The sequence below is a fragment of the Danio rerio genome, chromosome 3 (genome assembly GCF_049306965.1).
Source record: "Danio rerio strain Tuebingen ecotype United States chromosome 3, GRCz12tu, whole genome shotgun sequence".
In the NCBI taxonomy this organism is placed as follows: Eukaryota; Metazoa; Chordata; class Actinopteri; order Cypriniformes; family Danionidae; genus Danio; species Danio rerio.
The window spans coordinates 1,413,030-1,433,306 of record NC_133178.1 but is presented as its reverse complement, the minus strand read 5'-3'; the positions used below and the strand labels follow the sequence as shown (position 1 = coordinate 1,433,306).

General features: G+C 36.1%; 2 protein-coding genes across 5 annotated transcripts; both read left to right on the top strand.

Annotated features, from left to right (window-relative positions):
* The first annotated feature begins 2,183 nt into the window (after positions 1 to 2,183).
* On the top strand, positions 2,184 to 4,218 carry LOC100005907 (GTPase IMAP family member 7-like). Of its 2 annotated transcripts, XM_073943764.1 has the most exons (4): positions 2,184 to 2,277; positions 2,792 to 2,827; positions 2,938 to 2,979; positions 3,056 to 4,218. In XM_073943764.1, exon 4 carries the CDS (start codon positions 3,120 to 3,122, stop codon positions 3,873 to 3,875), a length of 756 nt encoding a protein of 251 aa, XP_073799865.1. In that variant the 5' UTR covers positions 2,184 to 2,277; positions 2,792 to 2,827; positions 2,938 to 2,979; positions 3,056 to 3,119; the 3' UTR covers positions 3,876 to 4,218. The 2 variants fall into 2 exon arrangements, with proteins under 2 accessions (XP_073799865.1, XP_073799864.1); XM_073943763.1 differs by having other exon boundaries at positions 2,938 to 4,218.
* A 617-nt stretch (positions 4,219 to 4,835) lies between these two features.
* LOC100005864 (GTPase IMAP family member 8) lies at positions 4,836 to 20,095 on the top strand. Of its 3 annotated transcripts, none has more exons than XR_012400666.1 (5): positions 4,836 to 4,973; positions 6,055 to 6,104; positions 11,693 to 12,292; positions 14,807 to 16,136; positions 18,950 to 20,095. XR_012400666.1 is itself a non-coding variant. In XM_073943730.1 (5 exons), exons 4-5 carry the CDS (start codon positions 11,923 to 11,925, stop codon positions 15,904 to 15,906), a joined length of 1,470 nt encoding a protein of 489 aa, XP_073799831.1. In that variant the 5' UTR covers positions 4,836 to 4,973; positions 6,055 to 6,104; positions 11,693 to 11,815; positions 11,906 to 11,922; the 3' UTR covers positions 15,907 to 16,521. The 3 variants fall into 3 exon arrangements, 2 of the variants coding, with proteins under 2 accessions (XP_073799831.1, XP_073799830.1); XM_073943730.1 differs by lacking the exon at positions 18,950 to 20,095 and having other exon boundaries at positions 11,693 to 11,815; positions 11,906 to 12,292; positions 14,807 to 16,521; XM_073943729.1 differs by lacking the exon at positions 18,950 to 20,095 and having other exon boundaries at positions 14,807 to 16,521.
* Positions 20,096 to 20,277: the final 182 nt, after the last annotated feature.

The window sequence follows — 20,277 nt, the reverse complement described above, 5'->3', positions numbered from 1 at the left end:
ATACAAAACTCTGACAGATTTTTTCACTGTTAATATGTTGGTTTAAGGTTTATTTTTACCCACATTCGTTGACCAGTCAGATTAATTTAATTTACTTAGGACAATTTAATTGAAATAATTGATTTTTTTAAGTGTTTGCAAATAAAGTTTTAGATAATCCTTATCTGTAGTGCCTGTTTGAAAAGAAGCTCAAATTATACATATGGCTTAAAATCGTTCATTTAGTCAGTTGACCTTAAAATATCAGAATCGCACTTTCACTTTCACTTTTAATCCACCTGCTGCTGTTTATGTCTAGGAGGAGGCGTTGTGACTCTCTCAGAGACACGATTAAATTCTATTGCAGGGGTCACCAATCTCGGTCCTGGAGGACCGATGTCCTTAGAGTTTAGCTCCAATAAGCTTCAACACACCTGTCTGGATGTTTCTAGTATAGTAAGAGCTTGATTAGCTTGTTCGGGTGTGTTTGATTAGGGTTGGAGCTAAAATCTGTTGGACACCGGCCCTCCAGGAACAAGTTTGGTGACTCCTGTTTTATTGTATCATGACTAGTAAATTTGTGTTTTTGGACCATATGATAAAGGGTATTATATTCATTCATTCATTCATTCATTCATTTTCTTTTCAGCTTAGTTTCTTTATTAATCTGAGTTCGCCACAGCTGAATGAACCGCCAACTAATGGGAAACATCCATACACTCTCAGTCATATACACTACGGACTATTTAGCTTACCTAATTCCCCCATAGCGCATGTGTTTGGACTTGTGGGGGGGAAACTGGAGCACCCGGAGGAAACCCACGCCAACACGGGAGAATATGCAAACTCCACACAGAATCGCCAGCCGACCCTGCCGAGGCTCAAACCAGTGACCTTCTTGCTGTGAGGAAATCATGCTACCCACAGCGCCACCGTGCAGCCCTGTTATTAAAATAGTGTAGTTAATAATACACTTAATATGTCTATATGCTGCTATAAAGTTATAATGTCTATAAAATTATTCATTCTAACTGTAATCCTATACAAAGGTACACTCATATTATTTAGAGTTGCTATTATTAATTCTTTCAGCTCTAATAAATTATTTTATTCTATATTATTATTGTAGCATACAGAACTTGTACTTTTATAATAATGTTTGATTCATTACTTGTTCTTAATAGATTTTTCATCACTCACTAGGGGTTATATATTTCTATTTTTCATCTTTACCATAAAAATGACAAGTTTGAGCTTTCTTTATTGATATTTTATTTATTTTTAACTAACTGCAGTTTTTTCCACATCATAAAAGATCAGTTAATACATTTTAAAGGGCTCTTTGGATTGGAGTCATCAAATTACAACTGATGGACACTTTTGGAAAGTAGGCTATCCTTTGAGCGAGGGAGCTGTTTGCTGTTGCACACTGTACTCAATTCAGATGGGCTCATCCCTGTGCTCTTAACCCTTCAGAGGGACCCTACAAAGGGATGAGCCCTTCAGATTGGAATCCACCTCATAAGGCGTATAGCTTTTAATCCGCCCTTCTACTGCATATCAATATTGCATAATTTAAGACATACTTTCAATTTTGTTTAATTCGCTGAATCTAAAGCGCATCGCTCCTCTTCAAGTGAACCAATTTTATGACCACAGACGAGTTTGAACTACTGGACAAGGATGTAAAGTATACTAATTTATATATTTATATTGGTTATACATTAACCATGTGATTTGTCCTTATTTGATCAAAATTACCAGGTAGTTTGAGTGACATCTAGTGCTGAGAAACACGGAAACGTGTGTTCTACTCTGTCCAGCAGGGTTGTTGCCAGAAGAACTACAGTTACGGCCGGAAATTAACAATAAATCTATTAATTGTATTTTATTAACGTCTACCCCTACAACAACCATAACCCCAACTCACACAGTAATGTAAAAACAGTAATTAGCCCAAGACAAGTATTATTTATATTCCTTATTTAATTACCCTTTATGTTTTTATTAACGTACCCCACCCAAACTCTCACCGTGATGTATAAAATTTTTACATTGTTGTAGCCTACAGTGCCAAAACATTATACTGTGTTGAAGTGAGTATCCGCAGCTGTATCCCTTCTAGACTTCTCCGTCCTGCAGGTGTGCTGTTATTGGGATCAAATGTTTGCGTTTTAATTTCCTGTTTCCTGGTGTTTGCAGCTGGAGAACATCGCCGTTGTCTGCGCCCGTGGCGGCGATATGCTTTAGGCTAAATAAGGATTATGGCCTCATCAAGCTGCACAACAGAAGCAAAAGGTACAGCTTGATTTAGGAAACTTTTAAATATACGTTAATATAAATGCGCGTTGAACTTAATTAGCACAGACGCACAGTGTCCGTGAGCTACTTTCGATTAAACAGTGCTGTTTACTTAGTAAAACCTTTTCCCCAAAAGTGACCCTGGAAAACAACCACAGGGATAAGATTTTAGGAGTTTAGATTTAATGATAGCTGAACTTATAGAAAAGATTAATTAATAAGCTTAAAGCCGAATAAGCTCGGTTTGTTCGTGTACCCGCGTGTAATCCCTCCCCCGTAGAAGTAAAACAGAGTATCCATGCGATTATTTCAGTTTGAGTTAAAAGTATGCAGGAATTGTCTGAATCAAATGACTGGTTAAAACGTGTTTCCTATTTGTCTGTATTTCATCTCTCTGTCTGTCCTTCTATCTACTTATGTAAATAACTAATATGCTGGGCGGGAAATGAAGAATCACAGCCCTTGTTTTGATTAATAAGCATAATAAACAACATGGGTTTTCTTTTTGTAGGTAGAAGGGACAGCTTTTCGTATAATATTCCAAACAGTGAGTATAAATATTCACAAATGCCTGCTTGTTTGCTGTGTTTTTGATTTTATAAACATTCAGCCCAGTTTAGCTAATAGACTGTCGTCTTTCTCTCTTTGTATGTGTAGTGTCCTTGAGGAGGATGGTTTTGGTTGGAATGACAGGAGCAGGTAAAAGCTCTTCTGGAAACACAATCTTGGGCAGAAACTGTTTTATCGCTGCTAAAAGCCCTTCATCTGTGACCAGAGAGTGCGGGAAGGAGAGCGGAGAAGTGGCTGGAAGAGAAATCCATCTGGTAGACACTCCAGGCATGTTTGACACTGACAGCCGAGAGGAGGATCTGCTAAAGCAGGAGATCAGTAAATGCATTAACATGACGGCTCCTGGACCCCACGCCATCATCCTGGTCATTAAACTGGACACGTTCACTGAAGAAGAGAAACTCTCGGTGGAGAAAATCAGAGCCGTGTTTGGAGAAGCAGCAGATAAACACACCATCATCCTCTTCACACACGGAGATGAACTCACTGACAGCACTATTGATGAATACATCAGTGAAGCTGGAGAGGACCTGAAAGAAATCATCAGACGCTGCGGGGGAAGATATCACGTCTTCAACAATAAAGACATGGAGGATCGAAATCAGGTTGTGGATTTCTTGGAGAAAGTAGAGGACCTAATCACTGCTAATGGAGGAGGATTTTTCACCAATGACTCCTATCAGAATGTGGAGCTCATGCTGAAAACTAAAGAAGAAGAGCTCAGACGAAATTATGAGCAGAAGCTGCAAGAAAAACAGAGAGAACTGGAGGCCAGATTCACTGAGGAGAAGAGGATCCTGGAGGAGAAAATACAGACACTGACAGCCTCAGAGCAGGAGAAAGAGGAGAAGATCCAAGAGCTGCGACGGCTGAATCAGACATACAAAAATAAAATGACTGAGTGTAGGCGATATTACATGGAAAAACTCAGAGAGGCCAGACTAGAGGCAGAACAGATATTAATAAGAACTGATATTAGTAAAAATATATTAACGAAGTTCCTAAATGTGATGTGTATAAAGTAGTGAGTGCATTACATGAAATCGGTATTACTTGTAAATAGCCATTAAACGTTTCTACTTTATATTTTAATAAATTATTTTACTGTTATTTACTATACTGTTAGCTTTTTTAAATTAATTAGGAATTACAAATCAGTAACTGCAAGATTACGCACTTCAATCAATAATTGTTCATCAGTCAGTGTTATCTTGTATGGATTATGCTTGTATTTAAAAATCTCACTGTTTCTGATGTGTGAAACACTGGAGGAAAATCTTATGTGCTTGAATTGTCAATGGGAGGTTTGTAGTATTTAAAATGGGATTTAGGAATGCAACGTTGTTACTTAAAAATTCTGTGATACAGTTTTGATTGTGTTTTGTGTATTTTTTATTCATTTATTGATATTAAGCTAGTGTGACTACACACAACCCTTTACATTTTTATTGACTCACAAATGCAACTAAACTAATATTAATTTGAACTATGTGAGAACTGCAGATTCCGCATCACCCTCAACAGAACAAAAATACCTTCAGTTATTGTTTAACATTAAGGAAAATGAATGTATAAAAAAACTTAACATTGTAAAATTAAATAATAATAATTTATAAAAAATTAAGAAAATTTAATCATTTACAATATCAATATCATTTACAATAATATTAAATCATATATGTATATATATATTTGTCATTTATATGACAAATATATATGATATTCGGAGAACAGGAAGTGTTAGATATACGAAAGTGAAAGTAATGTCGTACAAAAATGAGAAAAGATTGGCCTATAGTTTGGTTTGATTTGTAAATACATTAAGAATACAATAAAGAAAGTGCCTAAATATTTTAGCGTTGACATAGTGTTTGAAGTCTGTCTTATGGTTTTATTCGCGTATTAGACGATATTATGATCCGCGCTCCATATCAGTATAGGTGGCGGTAATGTGCAAAAAGCCGTTTGTCAAACGTGAATGAACCAAAGAAGAAGAGGACTTCCTAAGTTTTGTTTTGCTAGTAGTGCGAGCTAGGTTCTCTATACATTTTACTTTAAAAGAAACGGGGAGGACTCAAATTATCTGTTCATAAGTGGCCCAGAACATCCATTTTTCCATGAAGGTGAGATTAACTTCTTAAATGTTCAATTTATTAACTTTTACATACGCATAGTAGAGTTTGCGTATGTGAAACAGTTCAGCTCTCTAGTTGGCAGGTATGATAAACGCAAATTGTTTCTATTAGTAATCAGTATTTAACGCAATTAATAAAAATGTTAAAGCTATATTAAGCACTGTGCATTAAGCATTATATAAATATGGAACCGGATGTACCGTGTTTAAGATGCGATGTGGGATTTTTCGACGTGTTCAAACACATCAGACATTCACGAAAAAGCAGCTCGGTAATGCACAAATAAGTTTTTTTGCAAGGACAAGGTGGTGATTAAGCTAATTTTGTTCACGTTTGTCTAATTCAACCATCTGTTTTGTAACATAACCTAAATTGTAAAACATTGGTTTAAATGTCCTTTTTGTCATTTACAACCTGTTAGTTTGAAAATTATGTTACGACCAATAGTACTGCTTGATCTGAAGTTTTGAAAACAAGTGAAAAACAAAGTATTGTTAATACTGACTTGTTTAAACCATAAAACGATTCGATTAAGTGACTGTTTTCAACAACAGACTTTAAAGAAACGTATTTTTTTGAATGGCGTAACCCTTCAAGATTAGCACAAAAAGTTAATGTTACAGTTATGGGAGAAATTTCAGTACAGACTGAGTGAACTGTTCCTTTAAGTGAGTCGTTTTATTTTAATTTTGTAAAATTAAGATTCTGTGTAAAGCTGCCAGAATTACTGATAAATAATAATAATGTTGCTGCACCATGAATATTACTAGGTTGTGCATGAATATTTGGTCTGCAATAGACATTTGAATAAAAAACATTATTTGACTTTTTTTTTCAGACCACAAATGCTGTGAATTTATGCTAAAATCCTTTTTCCATTGTATCTTTTTGTAATGTAAGCATTTGTGGATATATATATATATATATATATATATATATATATATATATATATATATATATATATATATATATAAGGTTTCCCTTTTGCTAGCCCTATTTTTTGAATTCCTATTTGGTAATTGGGTCACTATCCTGTTCTGATCACGAAAATAAACATTTGCATTCTAGATCACTGAGAAGAACAAACATCTGAGGTGGCCAGGAGGAGACATCAGTGGGTATGTTCACATGAATTATTTTCAATTACTCTGAATTGATCAAACATGCTTGCCTGTTCACAAGTTTGTCTCATACTAGGCCTAAACTTACTATAAAACTTAACCAGAAATCTATTTGTTCTAGTTTGAATGTTTAATCAGCCCAAAAAGGTCATCTGCAAGTATTGTGTTTGTTCTGTTTCTAATTTAGGTAACGAGGTCAGGAATAGAGCGTGACCGAAATGTTGTTTTTTTGGGGGGGGCAATACTAATATGGTGAATAAAAATATCAATATATCGGCCAATATTCTTTATACTACTTTTTATACTTATTCTACTATTTATACTTTATACTTATTTATATATACTTTATACTTATTATATATAACTTATTCTACTTATTATAGTACAGTACTAGTCAAAAGGACACTTACCCATTCTTGTGTCCAAATTTTTGACTAGTACTGTAAAAAAAATGCAATATGTACAAAAACATAATAATTTAATTTATTATAATTTATGCGGGAAACACAGCTTTTCCAAATATAAATATCTGAAATGAATTAATAATAAAGAAAACTAAACTGATTTGGCAGGTTTTGTTTTTTCTGTATTCTAAATACTTTAGTAATCACAATGGTAATTACATGAAATCCTGAATCTTATAGAGTTTAACAGCATACTAAATAAAATAATAATAATAAAGTGTGAATATACAGTCACTGAACACAAACTAATAAAACTGTGTTAACCTGGCGTCACTCACTTTGATTTTTAAACCATGATTTATGATTGTTTAGTCAGATAAAATCAATATATCTACACTAAGAGGGACTATATGCGGTGGTTTTGGCTATTACTTTTTGCTTTATGCAACGTCTGAGTGAACTATGCACCTGACAGACAAACTATAGTCATGCTATGGTAATAATTGTATATGCAAATAGTGTCAGTGTGACCTGTACACAGCACTGTTGTGTATTTTTATTTATTTACTGATGAATCTGTTGCCGACTGAAGGAGCTGGTGCTCCACCGCTCGAGTCTACGACAGAACAGTGAAAGCAGAACATTCCAGTTGAATGACCGCAAAGGTTTAAACAAAGAATTTGCTGGGTTTGTCAGTTTTTACTGTATGTTTGAAGGAATAATGCTTTTAAAGGGGAAAAAAAATCCAGAAAATGTGTTAAATAGACCTTATGCACCAAGTGTTTTCTAGCCAGTCAAAAACTACCTTTAACATCATCAGTGCTGATAATATACAATATTATAATATAATATTATAATATGTTATTATTATAACAAAATATAGTCCGTTATATACTGTAGACCTAAGCCTTTGTTTAATTGTTCAAGTGTGAAACGAGACGAAAAGACATTCAACAGCTGAAAATGTAAGACCTTTGTATTGTGTCTCAATCAGGCAGTGTACAGTACAGTAGGTCATAGATCTACAGCAGATCTTAAACATGGCAAGTTCTGGCTGTATTAAAATGAAAAGTCTCTATGCATAAACACATGCAGAGTTGAGGCAGGTGGCAGTTTGTGGATATTGTGACAGACTTAAATTAATGTATTGAAAACCCTGAAACTGATGGGGTCATTGTTTAACTTTTACAGTAACAAAACAGTTAGCAACTTACTGTGAGGACTGCATAAAATGCCATTGCTTAGAGCTCTCCTTTACTGACTGAACATGTTGGCTGATTGCCAGAAACAATAAAAACATAATAATTATAATACATAATAAATTCAGCAGAAAATTCACTGATATCAATACATTGGCGAGAGGCTCTCAACGGCCGATAAAGTTGGAAAAACGATACATCAGTCAGGCTCAAGAATGACTGAGGGTTCAAGTAAGGTCTCTTTAAAACATTTAAAATAAAAAATAATGTACTCAGTTAAATGGTTAACATTTCTGACAAGAGCACAGCCCTCTCCTGAAAGTGTGCAATATAAAACCTAATGAAGTCGTTATATTTGCTTTACATGCAAATTAAAGCATTCTCAGAGCTTGATAATATTCTGATTGAACCACTGATAGTATATGGTCAGTTCTGAGAATGTTTTTGGTAGAGCTGTGAACCTACATTTGGTTCATGGTTCAGTTCGGTGATGATTATCTGATTATTATTGATTTGGTTCAGTTCGATATCTCTGTGCATCACGATGCTTTCTATACTCAATTTTACTTCACAGCACAAGAGTTCTTGTATTCAAATGTCTAATTTATAAATACATTTTATATGCATTTGTAATACAATTTTGTCCTTTAATACAGCAGTCAGATATATGAACTGTAGCTTTAATTCGACCAGCTCAAAGAAAACACTGCAAGCCATGCACAGATTAACATGAGCATTTACAGCAAATAAACTAATGTAAATATTGTCCCGCTTGCTGTTTGAGGACTGTCAAGCAAGTTAAATGTCTATGATTGGTCAAGCACTTAACAAAAAGGGCTGATAAATGAATGCTGTGATCCCAGCTGATCTGTGAGAGACACGGTGGAGAAAACTCACTCTACAGACACGCTCATGTCTGGATCCACAAGTATCGCTATAACAGGGAAAGATAGAGAGAAATAGAGTTTACTTTCATTTTCTCAATCACAGTGAAATAGGGGCTTCTGCTGTCAGTGTCAGTGAAAGACTGTCCAGCAAACACTTGCGCAGTGAAATTGTGCAGTTTCTGCATTTTAATTACTTGCCCTCACCTCCCTCGCCATAGTATTCTACAGTGATACAGCGCATATGAGATAAATGACGTCGGTATGAAATAGACGGTTAGGAACTTTTACAGAACAAATATACCGAATTGGAGAGATGGGGGACTTGAGTCGCATGGCTTGACTCGAGTCAGACTTAAGTCACAAAATTTAGGACTTGAGACTTTCTTGACAAATATTCAAACAAGACTCGACTTGACTTGGACTTGACTTTCATGTTTTGAGACTTGACTTGAAGTCGAGGAAAACGTCTCGAAATAACTTGTTTTTGTTAAATACACGACCGTTTGTTTTATATTATGCATTTAAAAACAAAACAAAACCGAAAGTCACGCATGTGCAGTATTAACAGCTCATCAGTTCTCAGATCGGTCCAAAAGAATCAGTTGAATTTCATGGACTGGATCATTTGGTTCATTAAGAAGAACCATCTTAAATGATTGATTAGATTCATTTGAACCCTTCATTTGAACAGTTCATTTACTATACGGCCATCAGATAATGCGGTGATGAAAAATGGAAGGCACTCTGCCAAATAGCCTATTTTACAGGTTTAAAGATTACAAACAAGACGGCTAATCAAAGTTTATGCTATTTAGTCTGACTCAGTGCTTGTGTGTATTTAGTGACACGTTTTTACAGTTATTTTGTATCCACCTAATTCAACCCGTGATTGATGTTGTGGAAAATCTTCTCTCGTTTGTTTCATGCTGTTTCGTGTACCCCAGCTCTGCAGACCCACAAAGACGTGCCTTTTTAGGACTTAAAAAAAATAGTCCGGCCAGGTTTCTAAATGTCCTAAACTGTCCAGAACTTGACTTTTGCTTTCTGAAGCTGTCATTCGTTAATTGTATGTGTTTTTGCATTTTTTTATATAAACCTACTTTCTCTTGGCTTTGCAGCTGTCTGCTCGCAGAGTCGCGAGAGAAACATTCAATAATTCAATCTTGAATCTAAACGACTCAGAAAAACTTTACTGTATACTCGGAGAGGACGAAATGACGGGTCTAAACTGGCTGTAAAATATACCTACACCATTAATAATCAACTTATTTTCCTTTAAATAATCTACACATTTAAATATGATTATTTATGAATATTTGTAGAGGGATTCTTTTTTCAGTCCTTTTTCTGTCATTTATTTTTCATTTGCTGTATATCTTATTAGTTTGACGATGTCATTAGGCTAATACATAGGCTATGTATAAAATGTTGTGGCATTCAAGTTTGCTTTAAACTTGAATGAGAGAGAGAGAAGCAGATTTGACCTGTCAGCGGTGCACATGGCTCCTGTATAGGTAAGAGAAAGTGGATGTCTTTTTTTATTTATTTATTTTTTTATAACATTGTCAAAATAAATGAAATTATTGTAAAAATAAAATTGAATAAATATGTGTATATATATATATATATATATATATATATATATATATATATATATATATATATATATATATATATATATATATATATATAATTAGATTGACTTAAAAGTGACTTGCTAGACCAAGCTATGACTTGACATGACTTAAGATAAGCAGTGACTTGACTTGACTTAACTTGACTTCACTTGAGTCTTGACAAAAATTGACTTGACTTGACTTGCTTGTGACTTGCACATGTGTGACTTACTCCCACCTCTCCCAAATTGTCCACACCTGCATCGAGGTGCACCAAAGAAACCCTTGTTTTTGGGTCCTTTTCTGGACTTGGAGCATTTCTGTACCCTTACTGTCTATGAGGATCAGAGAGCTCTCGTATATATCTCCAATTGTGTCCAGAAGATGGTTTGGGGTGACGTGAGGTTGAGAAATTACTAACAACATTTTCTTTTTTGGGTACACTAACACTTTTTATTGACTGTGCATACATTTTCTGGCCTCACATTGTCACATTTTGGAACTTGCATCTCTGATTAAACAGAATCTGTAAAAGCTTAAGCATGCTGCTGGTGGTCCTTACAAAAAAACCCCAAAAAAAAAAAATTTTTTATGCACTTGTAGAGTTTGAAGTGTAAGGTTTAAAACCATTTAAAGGTAACCCTTTATTTTGATGGTCCAGTTGAGCATTAGTAGACTGTCTGCTTAATATCTGCTGATACTGCTCTTTAAACAGAGGTTTAACTGACTATTAAAAAAACTTAGCAAGTACATGTCAACTTAAGCCTCCTTTCCACTGCACACGACAAGCGACAGACCGGAAGTCATTCATTTCCAATGGAGAGTAGTTCTGATCATCTCCGTATGCAGAAAATTCGGAGCCGAATTGAGCTGCGGATCCGCTGAAATATTTGAGCTTCTTTGACTAGACCATATGCGACCTGCCGACTGGATGTGATGCATTCCAGTGTTGTCCAAGCAGGTCTGTGAGTGTGAGTTGAGAAATAGGAGTTTATTTGGTTACTTTTTATTTATTTATTTTATCAGAAAAAGTCTATATATAAAAACGAAATTTCTGTTCATAAATGTAAGTAATAAAGTAATAAAAATATATATTTTATGTTGTCTCCACATTCCCTTTAAAATTTTAGCGGTCTATGAGTTTCTAGTATTCATTCATACTCCTTTATTTCGGACACTGCCAGAACAGCTTCTCTCTCATGGTACACATCAGAACTGAAAATTCTGTGCGGCTGCCACTAGTGAGCGTATTCCGACAGTCATGTCCAAATGTCGTGTGCAGTGGAAAGGTGGCTTTACACTAACCCTAACCCCAACCTAACAGTCTACTTAATCTAATGAGAATTAGTTGGCATGTTGTTCCAATGTAACTTAAAATCAACAAACAGACCATCAAAATAAAGTGTGACCCATTTAATTTGCAATTTATAAGGTGTTTGATGTATTTTTGCTTATTTTTATCTTTCTACTTTTTTTTAGTGTAGAGCCATGTCTTTAAAATGGCAGAAAATCCTAAAGGTCTGGATTTAGTCCTGCTGGGAAGTACAGGAGCTGGGAAAAGTTCATCAGGAAACACAATCCTGGAAAGATCAGCTTTCATCTGTAAGAAAAGCTCTAAATCTGTCACAAAAGACGTCAGTGTGGAGTCTGGAGATGTGGATGGGTTTACTGTCACCGTTTATGACACTCCAGGATTCTTCAACACAGAGATGAGTGGAGATGAGATTGAGCAGATGATCAATGAGAAGGTCCTCCAGAAATGTTCATCAGGTCTGTGGGTGTTTCTGCTGGTCATCAGAGCTGACAGATTCACTCCTAGAGTGAAAACAACTGTGGAGAACATTGAGAAGATGCTAGGAGAAAAACTGCTGCAGAAAACCTGGATTCTGTTCACCAAAGGGGACGAACTAGAGGGAGAAAACACGACAATACAGAGGTTCATTAATCAGTCTGAAACACTGAGCCTACTCATCCAGAAATATGAGCACAGATACCACGTGTTCAACAACATGGAGCGGCATACTGCACAAGGGAAAATGTTGCTTAAAAAAATACTTGACATGCATCATGACACAATGGGTGAGTTTTATTATTTATTATTGTATATATTTATTAGTTATTTTCTGTCCATTCTTTTACAGAATTGATTTCTCAGTAAAGGCGTTCTCTCCACTCATTGACAATTTAACTTAGGGTGCTTTTACACCTGTGAATCGATTCAGTTGTTCCGAAACGGGGATTAAAATTGTTACAGTTTTGCTCTGTGCTCTTGGTGTGGTTCACTTTTACATGGCAAAGTTTCTAAACGAACCAAAGGAGCTAAAACAAGTCACGTGTGAGTAAACTCTCGTGACATTGATTGTCCCGCTCAACTGTCATGCGTCCTTATTTTAACTTATGACAATGAGCAATAAGACATTATAAGCAAAATGCTGTGCTTTAATTTGAATGGTGACACCCACAGACACAGACGCCGTCACTAAATATAGAGCAGCGGTAAGACTTTCTCATACATAGCAGTTGGCTTATGCATTATATGCTTCACATTATAGAGAGAAATAACAGCTAAACTAAGGCTACGTACACACTGCAGTTAAATGTGGCCTGAATCTGATTTTTTCCCCCTCATGTGACTCAGGCAATGACTGTGTGAACAGCCCAAACCACATGGAATCTGATCTTTTCAGGTCAGATCTGTGCCACTTTTATATGTGGTCTTAAATCAGACACGGATCTGATGTTCTGCAATGCCACCGCAGTGTGAACGGTCATGTCGGATTTCATGTGACTTTTACCTAATCCTTGAGCGACATGCGTCATCATTCTGTGCTGCAAACATCCTCTACTCCTCAGTAGCACAGTAGAATGACACACAGGGCGATTACAGTACCACAGAAAGTTGGTTGTACATGTTGAAAAAGATTTTGGAGGCAAAACTGGTGCTTGTGAAAGATTGAGGCACGGGTTGATCATAAAGCTAAAGAGCGTCGTTGATGTTGCGGATAGGGGATCCGTGTGCAGTCGAGAAGAATTTTCTCTCCGAGAGAAGAATGGGCAGGTGTTCGTGCACCTAAAACTCCCCTTCGGCAAGTGTCGGTTGTTTGTAGCGAAGTAAAATGAAATAACTCTGCAAATGAAGATAAATGTACTCCACCTTCACAGTTCAGTCTGCGGCTGCTCATTAACCCTTTCACTACACCAGTGATCAGAGTGCCATGGTTGTCATAAATCACAAATGATCAGTGTTTTCAATCACATGTGACTTATTTTACATTTCAAATGCCAAAATACACATTAGCAGTAGCAAAACAATCATTACAGTTCATGAAATACACCACGGTTGTCTGTGAAAAGGGTTATAATCATTAGCATGATCTGACAACATGCTTACTTCATACAGTATCACGTGTGCATAATTAGACATTTTGAGTTCTTCGTATTTGTACTTTTGTGCATGCGGGTCCGTTTAGGACCATGATCTGTTCACACTGCAAATCTGATATTGGCCACATTTAAAAGAGCAGTGTGAACAGCCCTGCACAAACATCAGATCTGAGAAAAAAACAGATTTGAGCACTAAGCCTCACAGTGTGAACATAGCCTAGAGACTGCAGTTCGGTCAAGTTTCCTAACGGATAAACAGCTTTTCTTAATAGTTCAGCATGCTTTCAATTTCGTACTTTCGCCCTACTCATAATTCTCTTCATATAGCCGTATACAGTACATGCCTATGACATATCCATGATACACTGTGATATAGCCGAGCTCAGATTGTATCGCTTTCTTACTACAATCGATCTGCTCCAGAGTTTGTTTTAATTCAGTCAAGTCCACCTCATTCAAGTGATCTCGGAGCGATTGTTTTGGGGTGGATCCGAGCGATTGCTGGATTCACATATGCCAAATGAACTGTGCTAACTGGGCAAACGAGACAGGCTCCGAAACAAAAATCTAGGTGTGAAAGCACGGTTATACTGCAAGTATACGATTGATATTGGTTCAAGTTTCCAGTTGATTTATTTGCATTTTATTTCTGTAATGATGTGGGAAGTATTAGTGCAGAACATTTACCAACAACACAATTACAGACAATGATCAGTGGGGCCAAATGTAAGACATTGGAAAAATATGACATTGCAATGGGAAATGCTGTAGCATATAATACTGAATTACTATATTACATCAGATGACTTGAAGAAATGTTATATTTGTGAAGAAATGCTGTGATTTTATAGTTTTTTTGTACATCTGCAAAACAGAATCAGCTAGCAACTACAACAATAAAAAGAAACTTAAATAGTGGTTTATATCTTTTCGGGAAAGCTTCCTGGGATTATTGAATAGTCAAATGTAAAACAATGTTTCTTAAAGTTTAAAATGCTGTTGTTTCTTTTGAATTAATGCTTTAAACTTGTTACACACTAAAAAAAAAAACACATGTAAATCCAAGATAACACATCAGGGTTTGACTTTAATTTTAAAATAATGTCTGCCTCTTCTTACTGTATGTAAGACTAATACTTTAGAAAGGCTGTCCAAAAATAATGAGGAGAACATCTTGAAACTGTGTTATAATCTTGTTTTGTTTTTCAGTAACAAAACCAAAGCAAGCTATGTTGAAGAGACTAAATTCAACAGCAACACTTGCTGAAAGGCTCTCTTCCATCAAGATTGTTCTTCTGGGTCAAACTGGTGTTGGTAAAAGTGCATCTGGAAACACAATCCTGGGACAGAAAGACTTTGTATCAGTGACAAGTACGAGTTCAGTGACCAGTGAATGTTCAGTGATGCACTCCACAGTTTCAGGCAGATCTGTGTCTGTAGTCGACACTCCTGGATTCTTACACACTCAGATGAGACCTGAAGAGTTAATGACGGAGATCGGGAGATGTGTGTGTTTATCCAGTCCTGGAGCTCACGCTTTCCTCATTGTGTTTCCTGTGATCATGAGGTTCACTGAACATGAGCAGCAGATTCCTCAAATGATGGAGACCAACTTTGGTCAGGAGTTGTTCAAATACAGCATTCTTCTCTTCACTCATGGAGATCTGCTATATAGAGAGTCTGTAGAGGAGCTGATAGAGAATAATGGTGGATTAAGATGTCTAGTAGATCAGTGTGGAGGCAGATATCATGTGTTCAACAACAGAGATGTGAATAACAGAGAGCAGGTGGAGGATCTACTGCAGAAGATTGACTCAATGATACAGCAGAATGGAGGAGGACACTACACTAACCAGATGTTTGAAGACGCTCAAAGACTAAAACGGATAAAAGAAGAGAGGAGAGGGAGAGAAGAAGAGCAGAGAAAACAACAAGAGGAGAAACAAAGACAAGAGGAGATGGAGGAGAGAGTCAGTGAAGAGTATAGCCCACTGAAAGAAAATGCAAGAGTCAGACAAAAAAGAAAAACCTCCAGTGGATTTATGAGGACCTTTCACCAGCGACGTGGAGTTTTGGTTGCAGGTGGAGCTGGAGCTGTAGCTGGAGTTTTTATTGCTGCACCTCTTGCTGCAGTTGTAGCTGCTGTTACTGCACCTGCTGGTACTGCTGCTGCTGCTGGTGGTGCTGCTGCTGCTATAGCAGGAGCTGTAGGTGCTGCTACTGGTGCAGCTGTTGGGGCTTTTTTTTCCAAAAGATATGATGACACTGAAGAGGAACTTAGCTTACTTCTACAACACCATTATCTTTAGTTAGTGCACCAGGATATACAGATGAGATGGACATAAAGGCAACGGAGGAAGGGTTTTGATGTACATTAAAGAGAATGGTACCTGTTGTCCGCCCGGATGAGATGTTACAGTCCCACAACCTATCGTAGATTACTCCTGCCTCTTTGTCTGTCGATATCAAATAGGACTTTTATTTTGAAAGATTTTTTATGTCCTGTGACATAAGGGACTTAGACTTTCTGTGTGTGATGGTAAGTGTTGGTGAGTCCAGTGCTATCTCTGATTACCAGACTGATTACCAGACTGTTGCACATATTTAATTTTTTTCACAAATACTTAAAAAGGTTGCGTGTAGTCAGCTGATGTCTTATTTAAAGATAAGAATAATTTAAAAATGTATCAGTCTGGTTTTACATTTCTACGTAGCACAGAATTTGCACTTTTATAGGGTTTTAATATTTTTTATAGCTACTGATTCTGATGATTGTGTTGTTCTTGATATGACTGCAGTGTTTGATACTTTGGATCATGAACTTTCTTTCTTGAGAGGGCATTTAGGGTACAGCCCTTGAATAGTTCATGTTAGGGCTGGACAATAATTCAATATCAATATATATCGCGATAGATTTTTTTTTCAATAACGGTGATATGATTTTATAACTCATTTACGGTATTCAAATATAAATTATGCATATATATATATATATATATATATATATATATATATATATATATATATATATATATATATATATATATATATATATATATAATTCTATTTAAGATCATATACATTGTATCATTTGCCACTGAATGACTTTCAGTGCTCAGCCGTGAGAAAGAGCATGATGTCACTTGCCAGCGCTCAGCAGTTGGTTAAATAAGCTGTCGCAGAAAGTTTTAGCTACAAAATGAGTTTAATTGAATTAGTTGATGAGAGATGAAAGACTAATGCAGTGGTGTGGAAGTGGTTCGGCTGTTTAAGTTTCAATAAACGTATAGTTTTGGTGCTCTGCAAATTGTGCGGGAGAGTAGTGCCGACTAGCAGTGGGAACACATAAAATCTGTTTCACCCAATAGAAAATACTGAGAGTCAGAAGCAATGACAGAAGATGAGGCATCATAAAAGTTTAAACCAACCTGTTGCCTCACCAAACCAGCAGTGTCAGAAGAGAAGGCAATGAAGCTAACACAGATGTCTATGAGGCGACATGTAAGATTTAAATCAAACTTTGCTTATCAGCACGTGCATATAAACCATGTTCAAAACATGTATGAAACTTGAGCATATACATATAAACTTGATTCATACATACACCCACACACACGTGCACATTAAAAACTCGATCCTTGCAAATACTTGATCCTCGCATAAACATAAACTGGCTGCATGCTGGCATAGCACTCGAGCAAACTTTTCTCAATAAAATTCACAAACATATTTATCAGGAGTCTGGTTATTGCTAATGAAATGGAAAGAATGAGATTAATAGAGGTATTAAATCTGTTAAATAATGAAAATGTGTTGTATAAAATAATAGTCTTTATAAACAGTCTATATAAAATAAGAACTACCGTTTAATTTAATTAGGTAATTAATTGCATACACAAATATAAATAGACAGATAGGACCCTTAATAGATGTTCAAGATGAAAAGCAACCAGAACTATGAATATACTCATCTGTTTTTAAAAGCTAAATACAAATAAAAAGTGAACATTATTATTTTTTTTTTTTTACTTAAAAAAACAAAAATTTATAAGGGTGTGGAGGTATTAAAGACTTTGCATATTCAGTTTGCAGACATCTGTAGGTACAGACACCCTTCGTGTGCGTTTTTGGCAGTTTTTTACTGGCTTTTTAAATTTGTCCATATGGATATCTGAATTATATCGTATCGACCGAAATTAAGAAATATATCGTGATATAAACTTTTGCCATCTCATCCAGCCCTAGTTCAGGTTTTACCTGGATGGTCATATTTTGTGTAGGTTATGGCGATTCCATTGCTGCGTCCTAATTCGCATACCATCCATCCTAAATAGTATTAGTTAGTCTTTTCAACAGTAGTATGTTAAAAAGGGTATGCCAAAGGTTCCCGGATGATTTGCTATTTTCGGTCAAAATGTTAAGTGTAGAAGCATCCATACTCTAACCCAGGGGTCACCAATCTCGTTCCTGGAGGGCCGGTGTCCCTGTAGGGTTTAGCTCCATCTTGCCTCAACACACCTGCCTGGGTGTTTCAAGTATACCAAGTAACACCTTAAATAGCTTGTTCAGGTGTGTTTGATTAGGGTTGGAGCTAAAATCTGCAGGACACCGGCCCTCCAGGAACAAGTTTGGTGATCCCTGCTCTAACCGCTAATATTGCCCACAGTGCATTTTGTGTTGAATAAGAATGCGATTAGAACTACAAACGCGGGTGAATAGTGTAAATAAACCACAAACATGATGGACACAGAAGACCAACAGTCAAGTAGAGAGGTTTCGGTAAAGATGTTTGTATGACTGTTCATTAGATCTAGTCCACTGGAAAATTAAATCACATTGTCTGTTATATTTCATCTGCAACATCAATACTGACCTTGTACAAAGGCATGTTTGGACATTAACATCTGAATGCAGAATTACCCAAAGACCTGAGGAGATTTCTCTGCATGACAGACTCACAAATGGGAGATTAACCTGCAGGTGCTTATCCAATATTGTAGGACATTAAATATGACAGAAATGTGGATGATGTGATTGACTGGGCTCATAACTAAGAAACACAATGTGGTTTATAATGAAGTAGTTTGTCCCAAAGTTTGCATATTCGTCTGTTGCACACTCAAAATTATATATTTTTCCTTCACAATAAAGTACATACGTTAAGGACGTAGTATAGGTATGCGAATTGGGATGCAGGACATGTCTTATTCTGCCCTGCCTTTTTGTTTGTTTGTTTTTTGTTTTTGTGAAGTACCACAGGGCTCAGTCTTAAGTCCTCTTCTTTGTTCCTCTACATTTACTCCCCTTTGTTTAATAATCAGGTAGCATGGCTTTTCTTTTCTTTTTATGCAGATGATAACCAGATTTATCTGCCAATCAAAAAGGTTCTTCCATCTGGACTTGACTGTCTTAAAGATATGGAGGACTGGATGGCACTTCATTTAAGTTTAAATGAAAAAAGTCAGGGTCTTTGATGGCTCCACTGGCTTTGATTTGGGTACATTGGCACTGCACATCAAGTCAACCATCACAAACTTAGGGGTGAAAATTGGCCTGAAGCTTGATAAGCAAATTAGTGCAGTTGTTAGTGCATTAAGTTTTTGAGGCAGTAATCCATGTCTTTCTTACCACTTGGCTAGATTACTGTAATCCTAAACACTAATTAAAAGATTTGGGAGTCTTCTCTTGCTCATCTGCAAATGGGGCAAGATGCTGTTTCTGGTCTTTGACATGACTACAGTTAAACGAAGAGAAAACTGAAGTCATTGCGTTTGGGAACAGAGATAAGCTTCTCAAGGTAAATGGGTATTTTGGTACTAAAGGTGAAACAACAAAAAATAAGGTCAAGGATCTTGGTGTGACTCTATCTATCATCTCAATTTTGCAAGAATTAGATGCTTTGTTTCCAGTGAAGACTTAGAGAAACTTGTTCATGCTTTTATATTTTTCTTTAATATAGGTTTCTTTTATTTCTGTTTATGTAAAGCACATTGAATTGCCACTGTTTATGAAATGTGCTATAGAAATACACTTGCCTTGCCTTGGTACACGTAAATATGAGCATATTTCTTGCTTCACTTGACTGGCTGCCTCCACATTTTAGGATCCAATTTAAAATTCTTTTATTTGTTATTAAATCCCTAAAGTGGTCTTTTTCCACTTTACTGATACACCCGTACACATACCCTCATGCTCTCAGGTTAGCCGATGAGCTGTTCTTAAATGTGCCAAAAACAAAATGTAAACCTGCAGCAGCTCCTTCACTGTGAAATGCTTTACCTCTGTGTATTAAACCTTTCATTGTCTGTTTTAAACCATCTCTTAAAACCCATCTATTGTTTTTAATCTTTGACACCTGTTTGCTTATTTATTTTATTTTATGTCGTTTCTAAAGTGCTTTATAAATAAAGTTTGATTTATTTATTGATTGATTTGATTTAAACAAGTTTAAGGTTTAGTTACCATCTGAAATGAGAAATAAACTGCAATAAAGTGTAATAGTGTGTCTTCTGCTTCATTTTTTGATCCAGCTGTGTTCCCAAATTATCTTTTTTTCCCTGCAGAGATTCAAAACAAATATCCACACTGCTCTTAAGGGGATCCTCTATATCATAATGATCTATATTTACTTTCACTTTCACTTTTAAAGTAAACGCTCTTGCTGTTGTTCGCCAGAAGGA

Bases quoted from the DNA above. Each gene is read 5' to 3' on its own strand.
- LOC100005907 (XM_073943763.1), top strand. From the start codon at position 2,244: ATGGCCTCATCAAGCTGCACAACAGAAGCAAAAG. The intron at 2,278-2,791 runs GTACAGCTTGAT...TTCTTTTTGTAG, and splicing joins CTGCACAACAGAAGCAAAAG to GTAGAAGGGACAGCTTTTCG. The intron at 2,828-2,937 runs GTGAGTATAAAT...TTGTATGTGTAG, and splicing joins TTCGTATAATATTCCAAACA to TGTCCTTGAGGAGGATGGTT.
- LOC100005864 (XM_073943729.1), top strand. From the start codon at position 11,713: ATGGCAGAAAATCCTAAAGGTCTGGATTTAGTCCTGCTGGGAAGTACA. The intron at 12,293-14,806 runs GTGAGTTTTATT...TTTGTTTTTCAG, and splicing joins CATGCATCATGACACAATGG to TAACAAAACCAAAGCAAGCT.